Source organism: Pelodiscus sinensis, chromosome 1 (assembly GCF_052426305.1).
Source record: "Pelodiscus sinensis isolate ZL-2025 chromosome 1, ASM5242630v1, whole genome shotgun sequence".
Lineage (NCBI taxonomy): Eukaryota > Metazoa > Chordata > Testudines > Trionychidae > Pelodiscus > Pelodiscus sinensis.
Window position 1 is genome coordinate 238,290,452 of NC_143052.1, and position 19,149 is coordinate 238,309,600.

At 42.0% G+C, this 19,149-nt stretch overlaps 1 protein-coding gene across 2 annotated transcripts in view; it reads left to right on the plus strand.

Moving 5' to 3' along the window:
* The first annotated feature begins 122 nt into the window (after window positions 1-122).
* TSLIG2 (tRNA splicing ligase complex subunit 2) overlaps window positions 123-19,149 on the plus strand; it is a 34,330-nt gene continuing 15,303 nt past the window's right edge. Inside the window, exons 1-5 of one of the 2 annotated variants that reach the window (XM_089775399.1) lie at window positions 123-281; window positions 1,350-1,516; window positions 3,972-4,053; window positions 6,136-6,191; window positions 12,997-13,357. In XM_089775399.1, coding sequence (XP_089631525.1) covers window positions 186-281; window positions 1,350-1,516; window positions 3,972-4,053; window positions 6,136-6,191; window positions 12,997-13,357 — 762 coding nt within the window. In that variant the 5' untranslated portion in view covers window positions 123-185. The remainder of the gene's footprint in view (window positions 282-1,349; window positions 1,517-3,971; window positions 4,054-6,135; window positions 6,192-12,996; window positions 13,358-19,149) is intronic. The other variant, XM_075917716.2, reaches the window with a different exon arrangement.

Consider the following 19,149-nt stretch of genomic DNA (forward strand, 5'->3'; position numbering starts at 1 on the left):
GAGTCCACACACGCTCCGCGCGCTAGGGGGCGACGTTGGCGTGAGGCGCGAGCTGACTCACTCCCGCGGCGCCGGCCCGGGCGGGGTTTGACCATCCCTCCCCGCTCGGAGTGCGTCACTTCCTGCTCACGCGCCGCCCCGCGGGCTTGTGGGAAACGGCGACGGGAAGGCATCGCGGCGGCAACATGGCGGCGCGGGGGGGCGGCGGGCGGGTGGACTCGGACCTGTTGCTGCACCCGGAGCTGCTGTCGCAGGAGTTCCTGCGGCTCACCCTGGAGCAGGTGCGGCTGGGAGGGGCCCGCGGAGGGAGGGGAGCCCCTTCCAGACTTGCACCCGCACCCCGGCGTCGGGGCCCCGCAGCGGGTCATCCCCGAGCAGCCCGGATCGCGCCCCGCCCCCCGCCGGGACCTGAGCTGGGGGGCGCCGCGTGGAGCCCGTTTGGCGCGGACCGATGCTTCCCTGCGAAACGGCTTCTGCAAAGAGCAGGCTGCCTGGTCCAGGCCCCGGGGAGGCGCGCTGGCCTCCCACCCCCCCGGCTGCGGCCCGCCGGCTTCCCTTATAAAGCCTCCGCCTAGCACAGCCTTGTGGCCGCTTTGACGTGGGAAACTTTGTGCACCTTGAAAAGGGGGCGGGGGCGCCCGGAGAATAAAAGAATAGTTCGCCCGAAGTTCGGAGGGAATTCCTCCAACCATCCTCATCAGAATTCTCTGATCCCATAGTCACTTTAAATGTATTATTGCACATGGTTGCTGACAGTTTTGAGTTCACCTCCTGCACCATTTGATGTCAAAGGTTTATTTGACATCAGTTTAACTGGCAATAGAACTGAGGATTGTTCTCCATGCTAAGGCTTGTACATGTGAGTAGTTAAAATGCATTTTCATGTTCCCTCACAGAGTTGCAGGCAAAAGGTTTACAGGTTTAAAGCCCATGGGTGTGGGAGAGTATGTTTCATTCTCTTGGGTGGTTGTAACTAATACATCAGCTTTCTAGTTCAGATGTTATTAGAGTACAGTCTTCTCCTCAGATGGTAGAAGCTTGTTTTTTGAGGTGTGAAATCAGGACTCCAGATCCAGGGACTTGAAAGACAGTTGTGTATGATTTATGAAGAGAGAATTGGGGTTGTTTTTTTCTGTAGGGCCGTGATCCTCTTATGGAGTACATGCAGATACATCTTTTGTACCTGCATAGAGCCTTACCAGTGTATGTGTTGACGATCTGCTATGTTATGTAAATCACCAATTTCATTTCTTGTTTGAAATTAACTATTGGAATAATGGAGTGCTATTAAAGTTATTTACATTGGAAAGTTTCTCCTAATAATAGTGGCTTTGTTCATTTTCCCACAGAAAAACATACTAGTTGAAAATGATGTGAAGATAGACAAAGATGGCCTCACTAACCTCTATGTTCAGCATGCCATACCATTGCCTCAGCGGGACTTACCCAAAAGTAGATGGGGGAGAATGATGGAAAAGAAAAGAGAGTTACATGAAACAAAAACAGAGAGTAAAAGGTAATTCAGTTGTGCTTGTAGCTTCTTCATAACCTTTGGCACATTTTGGAAAACGTGATTAGGTTGATCTTTTTCTACTCAGTAGTTTTTGTACAGGTTGCTAGCACTTATAAGATATGTTGGTGTGAGATATAAGAGTGTATTACTTAATGGTGATCCAGAAGAGGAAGTTCAGCTCTTGTAGAATGCTAATAATAAAATCTAATGCTTTTTATCAGTAGATATCAAAGCACTTTGAAAAGGAGGTAAGCTTCATCATCCTCATTTTACCAGTGGAGATGGATAACTGATTAAAAGCTTGGTAGTTGTCATGAATAACAGTTACAGTTGTTACTATTACCTGTAATTGTTAATAGTAACATTAACTACCAATTACTGTTAGTATTAGTAATAGATCTCAAATCAATATTGGGGCATAGTATAATTAATCAACTGAATGTTAATGATGTAAGGTATGTCTACTTAATGTAAGTACGTTGCGGTAACTATGCTAGCATAGTGATGGTGCAGCCTTGATGGAAGGGGTTTTTCCATCAGCATAGGATTACAGCATGGTATTACATTGAGAGAAGTATTCTTCATTTGATGTAGTTTCATCTACATTGGGAGTAGGTGAATATAGTTATATCCGTCGGGGGGGGTAGATTTTTTTCATGCCCTTGATTAATGTAACTATGTTGACCAAACAGTAGACCAAGCTATAGTAACTTATGCTTGCTCGTGTTCTAGTAATTGAGTAAGGGACTAGAGCACTAGCCTTCAACAAAAGTGTTTAATGTACCTAATTCAAGACCATTTTTAAAAAATTAAACCGCTCTACTCCCACATGAGACCTTAAAATCAACTTTGATGAGAAAATAAAGTGATCTAAAATTTTTGTTTTGTTTTCTTTATATTTCATTTCCATGCCATGGTCTGAATTCTATAGCATAATGTTCATAGGCAGATCTCTACACTCCTGCGAAATCCCCGTGATTTTAAAAAGTCTTCCCTCTGCTTCATATTAAAGGTTCAGGTCCTGAGTTTCTGACCACTTTGTGAGTGCATGAGACAAATATATTCATAAAGAAACTTTCTGCATTTATGCACTCGACAGTATTACAGACAGTTAGTTTTGTATAGCTATCTCATTTAACTGTGTATTACAATAAACATAATGGCTAAGCAAATTCTGGCCACAAATTCTTGTTCATCAGTAGCTTCCCTGTGGGAATTTTTTTTTTTTTGGCCAGTTTGGTCTTTTCTAAATATTTTTCATATTGGTTCTAGAAACATTGACATTGTAGCAGACACAAACATGAAGAAGTTGAAATAAACATATAATAATCTCATATATCAACAGTGTTTTGAAATAGCTGAACAGGAATTTAAGTTTTTATTACATATACCAGGGATGTCAATGTGTAGTCGACTAAACAATTAACTGATAAACCTTGGCTTATCAGTTAATCTTGTCAACTACATGTAATCTCTTCCCCCCCCTCCCCCCCCCCCGCTTCTGTATCAGGGAGCAGTAGCCAGTGCCTGTGAGAAGCAGCTGGCTTTAAGCAGGCTCTTCATGATCAGTGGATCCACCTGCCCCACCCCATCCCTATGGCTGCAGCCCCTGTCCATGAGGGCGGGGGAGGGAGGTCTGAGTTCCCCATGTACAGAGGCTGCTCCAGCATCCCACAGAGCAGCCTTTGTCCATGGTGAGCCTTAGTTTGCCCTGGACAGAGGCTGGTCTGCGGCAGCCAGCCCCATCGATGGCTGGTCTGAGCTCCCCATGGAAAGGGGCTGCTGCCACCCTGTGCTGCTTCCTATATATCAGAGGCAGCAGCATGGGGTGGCAGGTAGCCGGTCTGCATAGGGAGTTGGTTTTTAAAAATGGCTTCCCTGGTGGACCAGCTCCCACCTGCCACTAGGGATATTAAATTTAGATTAACCAACTAATCCACTAATCTAATAGTTGATAAGGGCACCTCCATCTTTGAAATGTAGCAAGAGCCCCACTAGCCCTTTCTACATTTCAAAGGCAGAAGCACCGAGGGTTCTTGTACAGTTCAAAAGCAAAGTGCACAGGGACCACAGGCCCAGCGGGGGAGTTCTTGAATCACCTGCTGTCTCCATGCTTCCCGAGCGCTTTGCTATTGGGGGACTGCTTGAATCCATCACTGGCCCTGTGCTCCCCTCTTTTGAAATGTACAGAAGCCCTTGTTTTATAGTTAAACACATTTTATTATAAAAAAAATGAATATATGGAAACCCAAGAACAGAAATGGGGCTCTTTAGACAACTGCTCTGTTTCCATAAAGGTTGCATTGTTAAGGTTACTAAGATGTTTAACATATTGTATGTTGAAAGTGCCAGTAACTGTTTAAGTGCCTCTTATTGATTAGCCACTGTTAGTCATGATCAACACTTAAAAATAATTTTGTCTGGTTAGTGTTTTATTCAGTTATCTTTTTACTGCCAGCGTTCATAAAGCACACGGTATGGAGATGGTAGGAAAGAGGCTGCTGAAGGCTTTTGAAAGTTCTAGACTTAGAGCAGTTTTGGTAAGTAAAACTAAAACGGATGAAGGAGAAACTGCAGAGTTATTGTAACACACTACTGAGATGAATCAAGATAGTTCACACACCTAGGAGTGAATATTGCTCCCCGTGGTTGTTGATGGCCTTGTAGTGGACCCAGAATGATGTTACTCTGTGTGAGATGGAGCAGAATCTAGAAAGCATCATAGCCATTTTCTGTGTGTTGGAGGGATGTTAAATATTGGTTAATTGAATAGTTGATTAACCTCATGAATTATTTGTTACTCAACTATTCTGTAGTCCCCGGGGGCAGCCAATGTACTCTGGCCTCACTCCTGAGGTGCTCCCTGCCACTCTGTGCTGCTGCCTTTGTATCAGAGGCAACAGCCTGACGTGCCAGGTGGAAGCTGGTCCATGAGGGGAGCCAGGTTATAAATCATCTGTTCTCGCAGACCGGCTGCCTGGTGATACTGTAATTGAATTAGATGGGTGTCATGACATGGGTATGAAATATAATTGTATGTAAAATGCATTGGGTTTTATTTATATTTAAATATCCCTGTCTATCTAAACAACTCCTATGTATAGCCACCTCAGTGATACTGATACAGAGGCAGCAGTACAGGGTGGCAGCAGTCCCTGTCTGGGTGAGGTCTGAGCTCCTGGACCCGGTGAGAGCCAGAAAGGAGCTGGGCTGCCTGGCTCCTAATACACTGTAAATGCAGAGCCACAGCAGGGGTAGGTCCCGGGTTGGGGGGGGGGGGGGGGGGGGGGGGGAAATGGGGGAAGAAAAATGCATGTAGTCTATAGCATTAACCTATAAACTTTTGCTTATCGGTTAATCGACTACACTATTACATCCCTAGCGTGTTGTAGGGTTTAATGAGCTTTGCCATGAAGAAGGGTTTTGTGAGTGAGGGGGATGAATACAGATTTACCACTTAATGCAATATGGAAGTTACTTTAATGGTAAAGTTGGATTGCTGCCCAAGAGTACTTGTAGGTGAATTCTGTGCTATTGAAAGAGTGCATAATTAATACATTGTGCATATTTTACATTTTTTGCTCAGAAAAAAGCTGTTGAAATGTTGCTGCAGTTCTACCTTTTGCTCACCAGAGGGCGCTGTGGCAACAGAACACAGCCATTCCCAGCCACCTAGGGAAAAGCGAGAACCTGCAGCCTGCACCATACCTGTTGGGCCAGGTCAGGAGACAGGCACTATGTGGTGATGGACATCATGGTATGCTAGAGGTGTCACACAGGGGCTCATAAGAGCTAGTGGTGAAGGACAGACTGGATGAGGGGCTGAATGGGAGTGGAGGTAGGCAGAGGGGAAATGGAGATGCAGTTATATGGGGATGACTGAGTGGTGGCAGAGAGTAAATGGGGATAGGGACACAGACAGGTGGACAAGGAGAAGCCATGAAGGGCCACACAAGAGTAGGTGTCTGAGGTGGGTGGGATGGAGAGGAGGGACACATGGGGATAGAGCAGTTGTTCCTGACTGAATGGAAGAGGCTAGTGGTCAGAAGGGGTCTACAATCCCTCCCTGCCCTCTAAAAAACCAACAACCTTGTTCTGTATTTTTCCTACCCATACCCAACAACCCTCCAAGTTTTCCACCCAGGCTGTTTCCCAGAAATTTACTTCCCTTTCCCTCAGCTCCTCTTTTACCTCTAAGGTCCCCAAGCCTTTGCACCACTTCTGAGGGGATTGGGAAATATATGGTTCTGTACTGTTGTTTAAATTAATTATTTCTCAGAATTCTGTATTAATATACCTAGTTAGAAACCTATTTTTTAAAAAACATTTCCTAACTCTCTTTTGTTGTCTTTATTGATACAAATATACTTGCTGATGGGTATTTGAAAATAAATTACCAAAAATAATTGAAACTAGTGTGACTGTATTGTGTTATTAAAATATTATGTGCGCAGTTCCCCCAGGAGAAAAAGAGCAGGTTGCCTGCTATGGAGCAAGGAGGGAAGGATTCTTTCCTAATTGTTCCAGACTTTGAAGAATTCCCCAGAACACAGCACAACTGTTTTGACTGTGTGCTGAAGCTTGGAGTGGCGCCTTAGACAGTTTATACCTCTTTGTTTCAGGATTTCTTTCTGCAGGGTCAGGAAGACATTACATCAGTTTTGTTCACATTCAGGAGGTAATCTTCACAACTTGAAAGATTACAAATTGAATTGTTTTTTAATGGAAATTTAAGTTATGCCGAAACAGAGTTCCTTGATTGCTCAGGAGCAGTGGTGGAAAACATACCCAAAAAAGTTACTTGAGTAAAAGTACTGCTACTTTGAAAAAAATGTGACTGAGTAAAAGTCAAAGTATCCTTCTGGAAAATTACTTGAGTAAAAGTACAAAAGTATCACATCTTAATTGTCCGTAAGAATCCAGAAGTAAAAAGTAGCCATCCTATGGTTAACCACCTGAGTTATTGTAGGGCACTATTATTTCTCTCTCTCACACACACTCCTGTATACAATGCATGTGTGTGTGTGTGTGTATACAGTATATACTATATACACACACTATACATTTATATTTCAAATCTGGAATTTAAATGTAGTCACAACCTTAATTTATAAAAGTGAAGAGTGACCAAATTAAATACAGGAGTCACATTTCAGAAACGTATTTATTTTGCCCACATTCACAAATGTGAATGTTGAGTCTTTGCACTTTTGAATCCAGCTGGTATAATATAGGAAGCAGCCATCCCATTTGTACGCTGGTCTCTTTTAGAGAATATTTAGTGCCTTTGTCGCTGGGTCCAAGACCATGGCATATTCTGCCAAGAAGGCCAGCTCTGCTGGATTCAGCCTGTAGAATAGTTAATAGACATTGTTAATTAAGTTAAATACAGAATGATCAGGGTTTTTTTAACAAAAAGAAAAGTATAAAGCAAAGAACTGCTACTTACGTGTTAATTTTGAGTGCTGTAAACACATTTCTGATGGCCCCTTCTTGTTCATTCAGTATGCACAGAATTCTCTCCACAGCTATGAACGTAAGAGTTCCATCTTGTCTGGTTTGGCCGAATGAACTGTAGCTCGCATTCTGCTTCCACTATTTCTGCTTCAGCAGTTGAGTGTTCAGTTGCATTCCATAGTGCTTGGCATTTGGCAAAAGTGGACCTGGCCAGCTTTTTGTAGGTGTCATTTGATTCAGCCTGTGAAACAAGGTTCAACAAGCAGCAGGCACTACAGTGGTATTTTGGTAGGTGGTACTCAAGGCCGTTACCTGTGTCCAGGACATCAGCAATTTTGTGAAATTCAGCAGACCTACAGAAAAATCAATCGGGGGCCAACAAGTCAGAGGCATCACTCCCCCCCCCCCCAAAAAAAAACCCCCAACCCTCACCAATGTGGCCCCCAACTGAGATATCTCACTTCCCTGGCACTCCAGCCCCAGGGAGGCAAGGCGTACCAAGCTTCAGGGCTTCCTACAGGCCAGCTTAACTCTTTTTGGGTCCCAGTGTTAGTAGATTTTGAGAGTCCCATCCCCCCTATTCCCTGGGGTGAAACCAAAATGAGGGGTTCAGTGTACAGGAGTGGGATAGGGATGGAGTGAGGGGTCAGGGTGGGAGGTAGGGTGCTGGAGTGAGTGGGCTGGGAGGGAGGTGCTGGAGAAGGCTGAGGATGGGGTGTTAGGAAGGGTGGGAGAGTGCAGGAACCGACCGGGGCTGGAAGAGCTGGGCGGGAGGGAGGAATGGGAGAAGGATGCTGTTGCTGGGACTGGCTATGAGGGGACTGGGGGGGGGGCTTTTACCTAGTTCTGTGCTCCCAACTGCTCCCATTGGCAGAAATCTGGCCAATGGGAGCAGCAGGGAAATGCTTCCATTTAGCAGTTTCCAGCACCTCATTCTCCTAGCCAGGGGTATGGTGAGCAGCAGGATGCAGTGCTGCGCTTCTTCTCCCCCATATACTGGATCCAACCCACGAGGCTTGGGGCTCTCCACCCCTGCATAGATACTGTTTTTGAATGAAAAGTTATTGATGTAGCTATTAAAAGGCTTCTTTGTTGGCAGGGTCATTGTGCTTGTTGATTGGCTTTAAAAAAAACATCACTGCACAGTGATTGGATGCTTTGCGCACGCACAGAGGTGCCATTTCAGATTTTTTTTTGGGGGGGGTAACGAGATCATGGAGGGGGCAGATGAGGACAGCAGCTTCAACAGTTTTACTGAGCATACTCAGTACAAGCCAAGCAGCAAATGGGGGGGGGAGGACTGATTCTATTTGCCCTCCCCTCACACACATATCACCTCTTTCTAGTAATATGAATGCACTGGAAAATTCTAGGGGTTTTTTGTTTGTTTGTTTTTGGCAGATTACTTAGCAATTAGCTGACAGGAGCTCTGTATCAAATTCCTATATAAAAGAAAGAAAATTTAAATTCATATAAGATCCACTCACCTCTAATATTAACATGTTCTGACATCTTGTAGCAAGTCACTTAAGGGACACTGGTTAGCCTTAAACTTTTAACATATGGTCTGTCTGTCTTACTAACTGCAGAGAGACTGTCGGGATTCCTGGGCTCTATCTCCACTCTGGAAGGGGAGTGGGGTCTAGTGGGTAACCTCAGAATGCAGATACATTTGGGTGCTATATAAGAACATTAGAATAGTCTTAATGGGTCAGACCAATGGTCCATCTAGCCCAGTATCCTCTCTCCCAACAGTGGCCAATGCTAGATGCTTCAGAAGGCATCAACAGAAGAGGCAATCATCAAATGTCGCCCAGTCCCAGCTTCTGGCAAACAGAGGGTAGGGACACTATTTCTACCCATTCTGGCTAGTAACCATTGATGGACCTCCTCTCCTTGAACTTGTTTTCTTCTTATTGGAACCCTGTTACAGTCTGGGCCTTTCCACCATCTTCTGGCAAAGAGTTCCACAGGCTGACTGTGAAGAAATAATTTGGTGTAAATCTGCTGTCTATAAATTTAATTGAATTCTTGTGTCATGTTAGTGAAGTAGTAAATAATGTTTCTTTTATTCTATTTTTTCCACCTCTGTTGTGATTTTCTAGATCTTTAACATATCCCGGCCCCCCATCCTTTAGTCATTTCTTTTTCAAGCTGAAAAGTCCCCGTTTTGTTAATCTCCTCTGGCGGTGGGGTGCTTAAACCCCTTTGTCCTATTTTAGCCATTCCTGTAAGCCAGGCATGTCCAAAGTCTGGCCTGCCGGCCAATTGCGGCCCGTGTTCCGGTTTAATACGGCCCCACAGGTAATTTGGCAATATCTATCTTTTATGGCCCCCAACGAATCCATATGTATTGAGATGAATACATTGTAAAATCTCAGTTAATGTCAGTTGGTCTAAATCAGTTATAAATATATTTGGACACAACATGTATACTTGGTGTTATGTTCCTGTTCATATTTTTTGAACTTAAAAGTTGACAGACAACCTTTATTACCAATAATATGTAATGTACTTTACAATGTTCCTGACATATATTTCAGCTTCCTGGATTTTTTTCATCTGGCCTTCAGATATGAAAGGCAGAGTGATTTAACACCTGTTTAGATTTGTCATCCATGTGATGAAATGAAAAGTATGCCATTTGCAATAAACTTTGCATAAAATAGTTAATTTGCATTTAATTTTAATGGTTCAAAGAATGTCAGGCAAAATGGTCGGCCCTCACTCATGTTCACTTCATCAAATCTGGCCCTCTTTGAAAAAAGTTTGGACACCCCTGCTCTAAGCCCTTCCTCTGCCTGCCTCCTCCTCCAAGTGTGCCCTGTTCCCACTCCTCTCCCTCCCTCCTGAAGCTTCCTGAAGGCTGCAAATCAGCTGTTTATGGTGCTCAGAAAATGCTTGGAAGGTTGGGAGGAGTTAGTCAGTGAAGTGGAGAGGTGGGAAGTGAACTTGGCACTGGCAGCTGCTCTGTACCCACTAATTTTCCACTGTGGCTGCTCCAGGAATATGGTTTTTTTAATACCGTCATGTTATCATTTGTGGTGATAGAGGTGCTGTTACAGTATTCCTGAAAAATATAGTACGGGCAATGCCCACAATGATAAATATCAAATATTTAACTGAACATATAAGCATTGAGAGTGTTAGTCATTAAAATATGGAGTGTTTAAAGAGCAATCCTTAATAAAGGAATACATGTTACATCTTTGGGTGAGTTAATGAAAGAGACTGAAACTTTTTACTGTGGTCCACTGGGGATGGACATTGACAATACCTTTTATAGAGTCTATTCAAGATCCAGGGTGCTGTTATAAGGAAAAATTCAAAGTGTGTGGTAGAGATTAACTCAGTTCATTTGTGTAAGTAGCTTTTATTAAGGTCTTTAGTATTGTGTTCATTGTGTCAAATTAATGGATTAATTAAACACATTTGCTGTCTAATAAAAGGCAAACCTGATGACCAGCTTTGCACACTCAGTTAATGTACTCCAGTGAGCATGGATGTGCACTTTTGAACTGTTATCAAAATTTCTTTAAAAATAAAAGGAGTAAATGCTATCACGCAGAAGATTTTTGGAATTTCCTTTATCTTTGCATTTAAAGACTGCCAGCAACTCCATATTTAGTTTCCGTTCTAATGGTGATACTGTAATTGAATTAGATGGGTGTCATGACATGGGTATTAAATATGAGTGTATGTAAAATGCATTTGTTTTTATTTATATTTAAATAATCCTGTCTATCTAAACAACTTGTATGTATAGGCACCTCAGTGATATTTACGTTATAAAGTTAACACTTTATTTGAACCATTTTTAGGTTTCCTGGCAATTGTGTCTTAACCATGTCCCTGAGGTTTAGAGTCTTACTAAAGCTCATGATACTATATATATATATATATATGTGCGCTCATGAAAAATAATATATATGTATTTTTTAAAAATTAGTAGTTCTGTAGCACCATAGAGTCTAACAAAAATATATACAGTACCATGAGCTTTCGTGAGCAAATCCCACTTCCTCTAGGTGCCACAAGAGTTCTCCTTTTTAAACTTAGACTGACATAACTATACATCAGACAGTTTTGTTAAAATCATATAGGGTTTTTTTTGCCACTTACGCTGTTCACTTTTTAAATTATCTTTTGTATTTAGACAATTTGACAGTGTTCCTCCATAAATAAAATAATTGATTAGCCAAATCTGATAGCATTTAGATGCAAAAAATATAAATAGGCCCACTATTTTGACTCAGGAACAACTTATTTCAGAAATTTATTTTGCTAAATATTTTCACTAAGGCTGCGTCTAGACAGGCATGATTTTCCGCAAATGCTTTTAACGGAAAAGTTTTTCCATTAAAAGCATTTGCAGAACAGAGTGTCTAGATTGGCATGGGTGCTTTTGCGCAAAAGCGCTTTTTGCGGAAAAGCGTCCATGCCAATCTAGACACAGTTTTGCGCAAGAAAGCCCCGATCGCCATTTTAGCCATCGGGGTTTTTTTGTGCGAAACAGTTTTTACCTGTCTACAGTGGCTGTCTTGTGCAAAAGCATTTGCACAAGAGGGCTTTTTCCCGAGCAGGAGCATCAAAGTATTTGCGCAAAAACACTGACAATCTTACATTAGATCGTCAGCGTTCTTGCGCAAATTCAAGCGGCCAGTGTAGACAGCTGGCAAGTTTTTCCACAAAAGCAGCTGCTTTTGTGGAAAAACTTGCCAGTCTAGATGCAGCCTAATAGTCTAACTAGCCCATTTGGGCTTCCTCACTATAAGAATCATGAACAAAAGCAGATGTTAGTAGCAGTGTTTTTTATAAAATTTTAAATTGCCAGTGAATCTTAACTTAGATCAGGGCTACTTAACTTTGGAAGTCCCAAGGGCCACAATGATACTCACAGTACATGCTGAGGGTCGCAACTTAAGTGTGATTGCATACACATGAAGATAGCTTCTTTCACACTGACAGGCATGAATACAAAGATTAAGGCAGGACAACACTACATGCAGGCCCCATTTAAGTCAGTTCTGCTGATATTAATAAAACGCATATTCCATCCATATGACAGCACTTTTAATGAACAATGACAGTCCAGGGCTGTGTCTACACTGGGCCACTTATTCCGGAAAAGCAGTCGCTTTTCCGGAATAACTTGAAAGCTGTCTACGCTCGCCACTTGCTTTTCCAGAAAAGCAATGACGATCTACTGTAAAATTGTCAGTGTTTTTCCAGAAAAACTATGCTGCTCCCATTCGGACAAAAGTCCTTTTCCGGAAAAACTATTCTGGAAAAGGGCCAGTGTAGACAGCACAGTAGTCTTTTCCGCAAAAAAGCCCCGATCGCGAAAATGACGATCGGGGCTTTTTTCCGGAAAAGCGTGTCTACATTGGCCACAGACACTTTTCTGGAAAAGCATCCTGCCAATGTAGACACGCTTTTTCCAGAAATACTTATAACGGAAAACTGTTCTGTTTTAAGCATTTCCGGAAAAGGGTGCCAATGGAGACACAGCCCAGGAGTTTAGCTACTAAAATACATAACAGAAGACCATTATATTAACTACTTTTTTGTTTTGGCTCCCACCTGGGGGCCGCATGTTGAGCCCTGCGTGAACCCAAAGCACATGTAGCCCATGGGCTGCGTGTTGAGTAGCGCTGACTTAGATGAAGGCAATTCACAGCTCATCAAGTATTTGCCTTTTATATGGAATAAATTGTAACTCTCTTGATACTGTCCAGCCCTAAAATAGCTGTAAGCAGCAATATTAATGCTGCTAAATTTGACAACTATATTGTTTGGAATCAGTTTTTAAATTGCTAGGTTGATTTTTTTTTTTTAAAGCAATTGCTTTGATTTAAATTGAAGTGAGTAAAACAGTTTAAGGGAAACGACATTGACAAATATTGCCAGGTTGGGCTATATTAATTGTTTTAATAATGTTTGTTTAAATTGTTTCTGTGTTGAGTTACTAACTAAACCTCGAATCTAGTTTGTATATCTGAAAACTTTAAAACTTGTCTTTTCAGTGTTACAACTGTGGAGGGTTTACGGAAGCGACCACTAATTGTATTTGATGGCAGTTCAACAAGTACAAGTATAAAATTGAAAAAGAAGGAAGATGGAGCTAATGATCGCATAAAACCTCCTCCAGCTGGAATCACTGCCAGGAGATTATCTGTTCCTTCAAATGCCTCAACACATATTTCAGCCTCCAGTTTATCACAGGAAGCGAAACTGGAAATTAGGAAGAATGAAGCTAAACAGAACAGTGTTTCAATGACTAATAGTGTATTGGCTAATCTGAAATTTCCACCTTTAACCCCTGTAGCAGGAGCTGGTGTTGTGAAATTAAAGAGAGGTGCTCCAAAAGAAGAATCTGAATCAGCGGTATGTATCTTCTCTCCACTGTATATATTTTTGCATCTTTTTATTGAGCATACAAAGGAGCAGGTAGGTCCTCAGATCCCTATGTTGAGAATCCTTTATCTCATTATAATTCTTATATTTTAGTTATATCTTGATAATTAGTTTATAATTTATATAAATTTTTGGGTATATGCATTCCTGCAGTATTAAAAAGCCCCATTATAGTTGGTAATAGGCAAACACATAGCAAGAGTTTATAGTGTAAATAGATCACATAGGGTATGTTTACACTTGAAGCCTATTTTGGAATAGGGCTGCAAATGTAGGCATTTGGAATTGCAAATCAAGCCCGGGATTTAAATATCCCGCGCTTGATTTGCATCTTCCTGGCTGGGTGCCATTTTTTGAAATTTACAAGCCCAGAATTACTGCCCCAATAATACATGCAGCAGTGAAACGGGCATTCGAAATAAAGCCCTATTTCGAACTACCTGTTATTCCTCCTGCAATGAGGTTTAACAGGTAGTTCGAAATAGGGCTTTATTTCAAACGGCCGTTTGACTGCCACTTGTAGACGCGGGCAGTTATTCCGGGCTTGTAAATTTCAAAAAATGTCGCCTGTCCGGGAAGATGCAAATCAAGCACGGAATGTTTAAATTCCGGGCTTGATTTGCAATTCCGAATGCCTACATTTGCAGCCCTATTCCGAAATAGGCTGCAAGTGTAGACATACCCTAAGATAATAGGTTGGAGGGGAAACAGAGGCACAGAAAGCTGAAGTGACTTGTCTAAGAGCTGGGATTAGAACTGCTCTCTTGATTCCCTGACCTGTACTTTATCGACTAGCCAGCTCCCCCAGTAAATATTAATTCTTTAGCACTTGTTACTTATATTAATAACTGGTGTTTCACAATTGCCTTGGAGCTCCTATTATGGGTCAGAATTCCATTGTCTTGATACCGTTCAAACAAAATAAAATGATGATCCTCATCAGAGTCTAAGTATAGGACATTAGTTAACAGGGTGGTGATGGTGAATGAGCAGAAGGCAACAATTTGTCAGTATTATAGGCAGCTCGCTCAGCACATCAGCTGTCTAACCAATATTAAATTGCTTCTGCAGACGTTGTTCAAGGTTTTCAGAACCCAAAGCATTGATAACTATTTCACTCTATGTAGTATCAGGAATAAATCAATAGGAACGCAGCACTTTGAGCTGATGAAAGAGAGATACAAGGAAGCATGCTCTTATCTAAAACTACTGCTTACTAGATTTAAATACATATACATAATAGGACTGTCAAGCGATTAAAAAATGTAATCACGATTCATTGCGCGCTTCTCCTTTGAAATGCCGCAGCGGCATTTCAACAGGGAGTCCCCAGCTGACCCTGGGCTCCATTCAGCACTGCCCCTTGGAAGCACCGTGGCTGTGTATCCAAGGGGAAGTGCATTAGGACCCTGGGATCAGCTGGGGACTCCAGCTGATCCCCGACTCCACGTTGCTCAGCCCCTTTGAAGTGCCACTCCGGTGCTTCAAAGGGGCACTGCTTACACTACCCCCTTTTGAAACGCTGGAGCAGCACTTCAGAGGGACAGCGCAGCAATAAAGCGTTAATCCTGTCCTGTGTTAATTGCAGGCGTTAACACAGGTCAATTGACAGCCCTAATACATAAGCTTTAGGTTGAGGACATCTGAAATAATTACCTGAAATCTGAGATGGCATCAAGTAGTTAGCAGCAGGTCAGCGATGGCCAGTTGCTTCCCTGCCAGAGAAAAGTTTCTCAGGATAGCTTTAGAGAACTATGTGACAGTATTCTTTATCATCTAGATTTTTTAAAATAATTTTTACAGAACATGCTTGACTAATAGTGTATTAGTATCCAATGGGTTTTTACTTCTCATTTCAGTCAACTACTTATCAATAAAACATTCTTAGTAATCTTAGCCACAACAAGCTTCTGTCTCAAAGGCACCCAAGCTCAAGGTCTTGATCCACTTATTTTTTTCAGCTTCATAATTTGTGGAAACTTCTCTCCTCCTCCCATCCTGATTAAGGGAAACTACAAGTCTACAGCTAGTATTTGCTTCCTCAAATCTATCTTGTCCAAATTAATCCTTGAGTATGTAGTATTCTATTTTCTTTATTCATGATGGCTGAAAATACTCAATATGGATGCAATTAGATTGATTAAATTTTGGTTTGACATAGCATCAATTCTGGGGTAACAGCATTTCAGCAAAGAAGAGTTTCAGAAGGAATTTGAAGGAGTACAATGAGGTTGCTATGTGGATGTTGTGGGGAGCTTCTCGTGCATGATGAGTAGCATGGGAGAAAGCATGGTTATGTTTGAAAACTTAAGTGGGCAGTGAAGGCTGCTGTCATTTGTGAATCAAAGGCAGGAATTGGCATTGTGACAGCCTGTGAGACATGATAGGGTGCAAAGGGCCTTGAACTATGTGTCTTCCTTTTCATGTTTGATGCAATGGAGAAGTAACTTGAGTCCCCCACTGGCCCCCTGCTTTGAAAATGTACATTTCAAAAGCAAAGTGCACAGGGAGCACAGGCCCCCGCTCACCCCGTGCTCCCTGCTGTGTTCTGATTTTGAAATGTAGCAAGAGCCCTGCTAGTGTGTTGCTAGTTCCCTGCTGTGCCGATGCCCCCTTTCCAGATGTTGTGGGGGGAACTGGCTTTTAAGCCAGCTCCCCCTCCCGCCCCCCAAGCACTGGCTTCCCCCAGCACCGGTTCTTTCCCTCCTTTCCCCCTGCTGCCTCTCTCTAAGGGTACGTCTAGACTACAGGCTTTTGTCGACAGAAGTTTTGTCAACAGATACTGTCGACAAAACTTCTGTCGACAAAGAGCGTCTACACTACATTCAGTTCTGTCGACAAAGCAAGCTGCTTTGTCGACATGGTAGTGTAGACGCAAAGGACAGTTTACTTGCAATAACACCTTCTGTCAACAGCAACTCTGTCGACAGAAGGAGTTATTCCTCATAAAATGAGGTTTACCAGCGTCGACAAAACTGCTGAGTTCTGTCGACGTTGTGTCGACAGAACTCAGCGGTAGTGTAGACGCAGGTATAGTTTTGTCGACAAAAGTCCACTTTTGTCGACAAAACCCTGTAGTCTAGACACACCCTAAGGCTGTGTCTAGACCAGCGGTTTCCAAACCTTTTCAGATGGGAACCCATTTTGACAAGTCAGGCAGACTTGGTGACCCAGGACAATTCAAAAAATGTGTGAATGGCTACTTAAGAGCCACCTGGGGAGACACCTGGCGACCTGTATTTGGGTCCCGACCCATAGGTTGGGAAACCCTGGTCTAGACTATACAGTTCTTCCAGGGAAAAGATAAGCAAATTGTGTAGCTTTTTTCGGAAGAGGCTTTTCCGACATTTGGCCCATCTACATATTTCAAAACTTTATCAAAGGAAGCCAGATAAAATAATGTATCCCTGTCTTAGACGGGGAACTTGATTTCTATGGAGAATTCCTTGGAAATTGAGTGCTCACATACTCATTTGTGTGTTTAATCTCAATCAGCTCTTCCAGCAGTATTTCAAAGGCCTCCTGGATAAACGCTGACCTAGCAGGAAGAGACCCTTACTGACAACATCACTGAACTATTTCAGTGCTCTGTAGAGGTCTTTTAGGGTATGTCTACACTAGCTCGGTAGTTCGAGCTAGGTAGGCAAATGAGGGCAACCGGAGTTGCAAATGAAGTCCAAGGAGTAATGGTAGTTCGAATTAGAGATCCTAATTTGAACTACCTACTCGTGCCGCATGTAGCCGCGGGCACGGAGTTCGGACTAAGGGGGATTTAAAAATAGCGGTGCCCGGGAAGATGCAAATGAAGCCCAGGATATTTAAATCCCTGGCTTTATTTGCAACTCCGGTTGCCCTCATTTGCCTGCCTAGCTCGAATTACCGAGCTAGTGTAGACATACCCTTAGATACTGACCATGTCCAGACTTAAATAGGTTTTGAAATTTGTTTGGTTCACAGCACAAAGCTGCTGTGTGGTACATCAGCAGGTTTTGTTCACTTAAATATTTAAATTCAGGTACAGAGTTTACTGTTGACATTCTTGAAATCAAAATCTTTACTGCAGTTTTGTAGTTTTACACTGATTTAGGATCCATTATAGCAAGATATTTAAAAATGTGCTTAAATTAAAGTGTGAGAAGTCAGTGTCAGTACTCATACTTAAAGTTACATATGTATTTAAGTATCTTGCTGAATCGAGCTTTAACAACTGGGCAAGTGGTTTAATTTAACTTTACTATTAATTAATGAATAGCTTCAGAGTTTTTAGAAGAAAAGTATAAAGTAGGAATTAATGTTGGTTAGTCCCTGAGGCCTGACCTATACTAAAGGTGAAAGTTAACTCGAGCAATGTTAATTATGTAGTTGGAATAAAAAAGTATCCTAAATCATGTTTTGGCGCAGCTTCAATTTTCTCTGTAGTGTAGACAAGCCCTGAGCTACCACATGCTGTCAGTACAGCCCAAATTCCTCATTCAATTTTAATTTGATAATACTGTCTTTTGCTTCCTGTCCTACATTCCTGTGTATTTTTGGTTGTTTGGGAAGTGATTTCCATGTGCATAGTTTGAGTGGTAGTAAATGTTATATATTTGTATCTGTTAATTGATCATTGTAATTTTAAGAGGGATATATCTCCTGGCAGAATAAATGACTTCCTGTTTTGCAGTAATTTGGTGAACAGATTGTTAGTCGTAAGCAGACTTTTCATAATTAAAGAAAACCATACACATAATAAAGTGGTAAAGAATCTTCAACATACGAGAGACAGTGTCATTGGGAAAGTGATAGAAATGTAGCCGTGTTAGTCTGGTGTAGCTGAAGCAAAATACAGGACTATGTAGCACTTTAAAGACTGACAAGATGGTTTATTAGATGATGAGCTTTTGTGAGCCAGACCCACTTCCTCAGATCAAATAGTCCTGTGTTTTGTCATTGGGAAAGTTACTGTGCAGCATTAAACTGGCAAAACAGTTTTAACATTGGTCCTTGGCAAGACTTGAAGTGGCAGATGGTTGCACTAGTATGAAACTCAAGATATTGGCACTTGCCATTTCAATCATGCTGATGCTTTTTTTTTCCTCCCTCCCCCTTTGTTAAGAACTACTCATAGTAAAGTGTTAATTTGTAAAGTGTCTGTCTGTGTTCTGATTAAAGACCATCTCTTTGCAACTTCCAGTACCTGAGATCAGCTGAATTGTTGCTCATAACACCTAGGTCTATGCATCAAAGTGTGGTGTCAGTGTCATGTTGAAGTGCACTTGAATCTGTGTCCTTATCTTTTATTATGCTCTGTCAGAGCTAGTTTGCTTTTCGGAGTGTGGTGCAAAACCAGTCTGTTTATCCCGGCTTTTGCCTGCTTAGCCAATTGGAGTAATTGTTTCTCAGTTCCTTCTTATTCTTGTGATAGAAATGTAGCCATGTTAGTCTGGTGTAGCTGAAACAAAATACAGGACTATGTAGCACTTTAAAGACTAACAAGATGGTTTATTAGATGATGAGCTTTCGTGGGCCAGACCCACTTCCTCAGATCACTAAGTGGGTCTGGCCCACGAAAGCTCATGAGCTAATAAACCATCTTGTTAGTCTTTAAAGTGCTACATAGTCCTCTATTTTGTTTCTTATTCTTGATGATTGTTGGAGATTGACTTGGAGATTGTCTGCATGGAGACTTTTTTTATTCTCAAACTTGCAAATACACCCAAAGGCTTAAGCAATGGGTTCCTCATTTATATGTTGTAGTGTAAAGAAATACCTGTTTTATC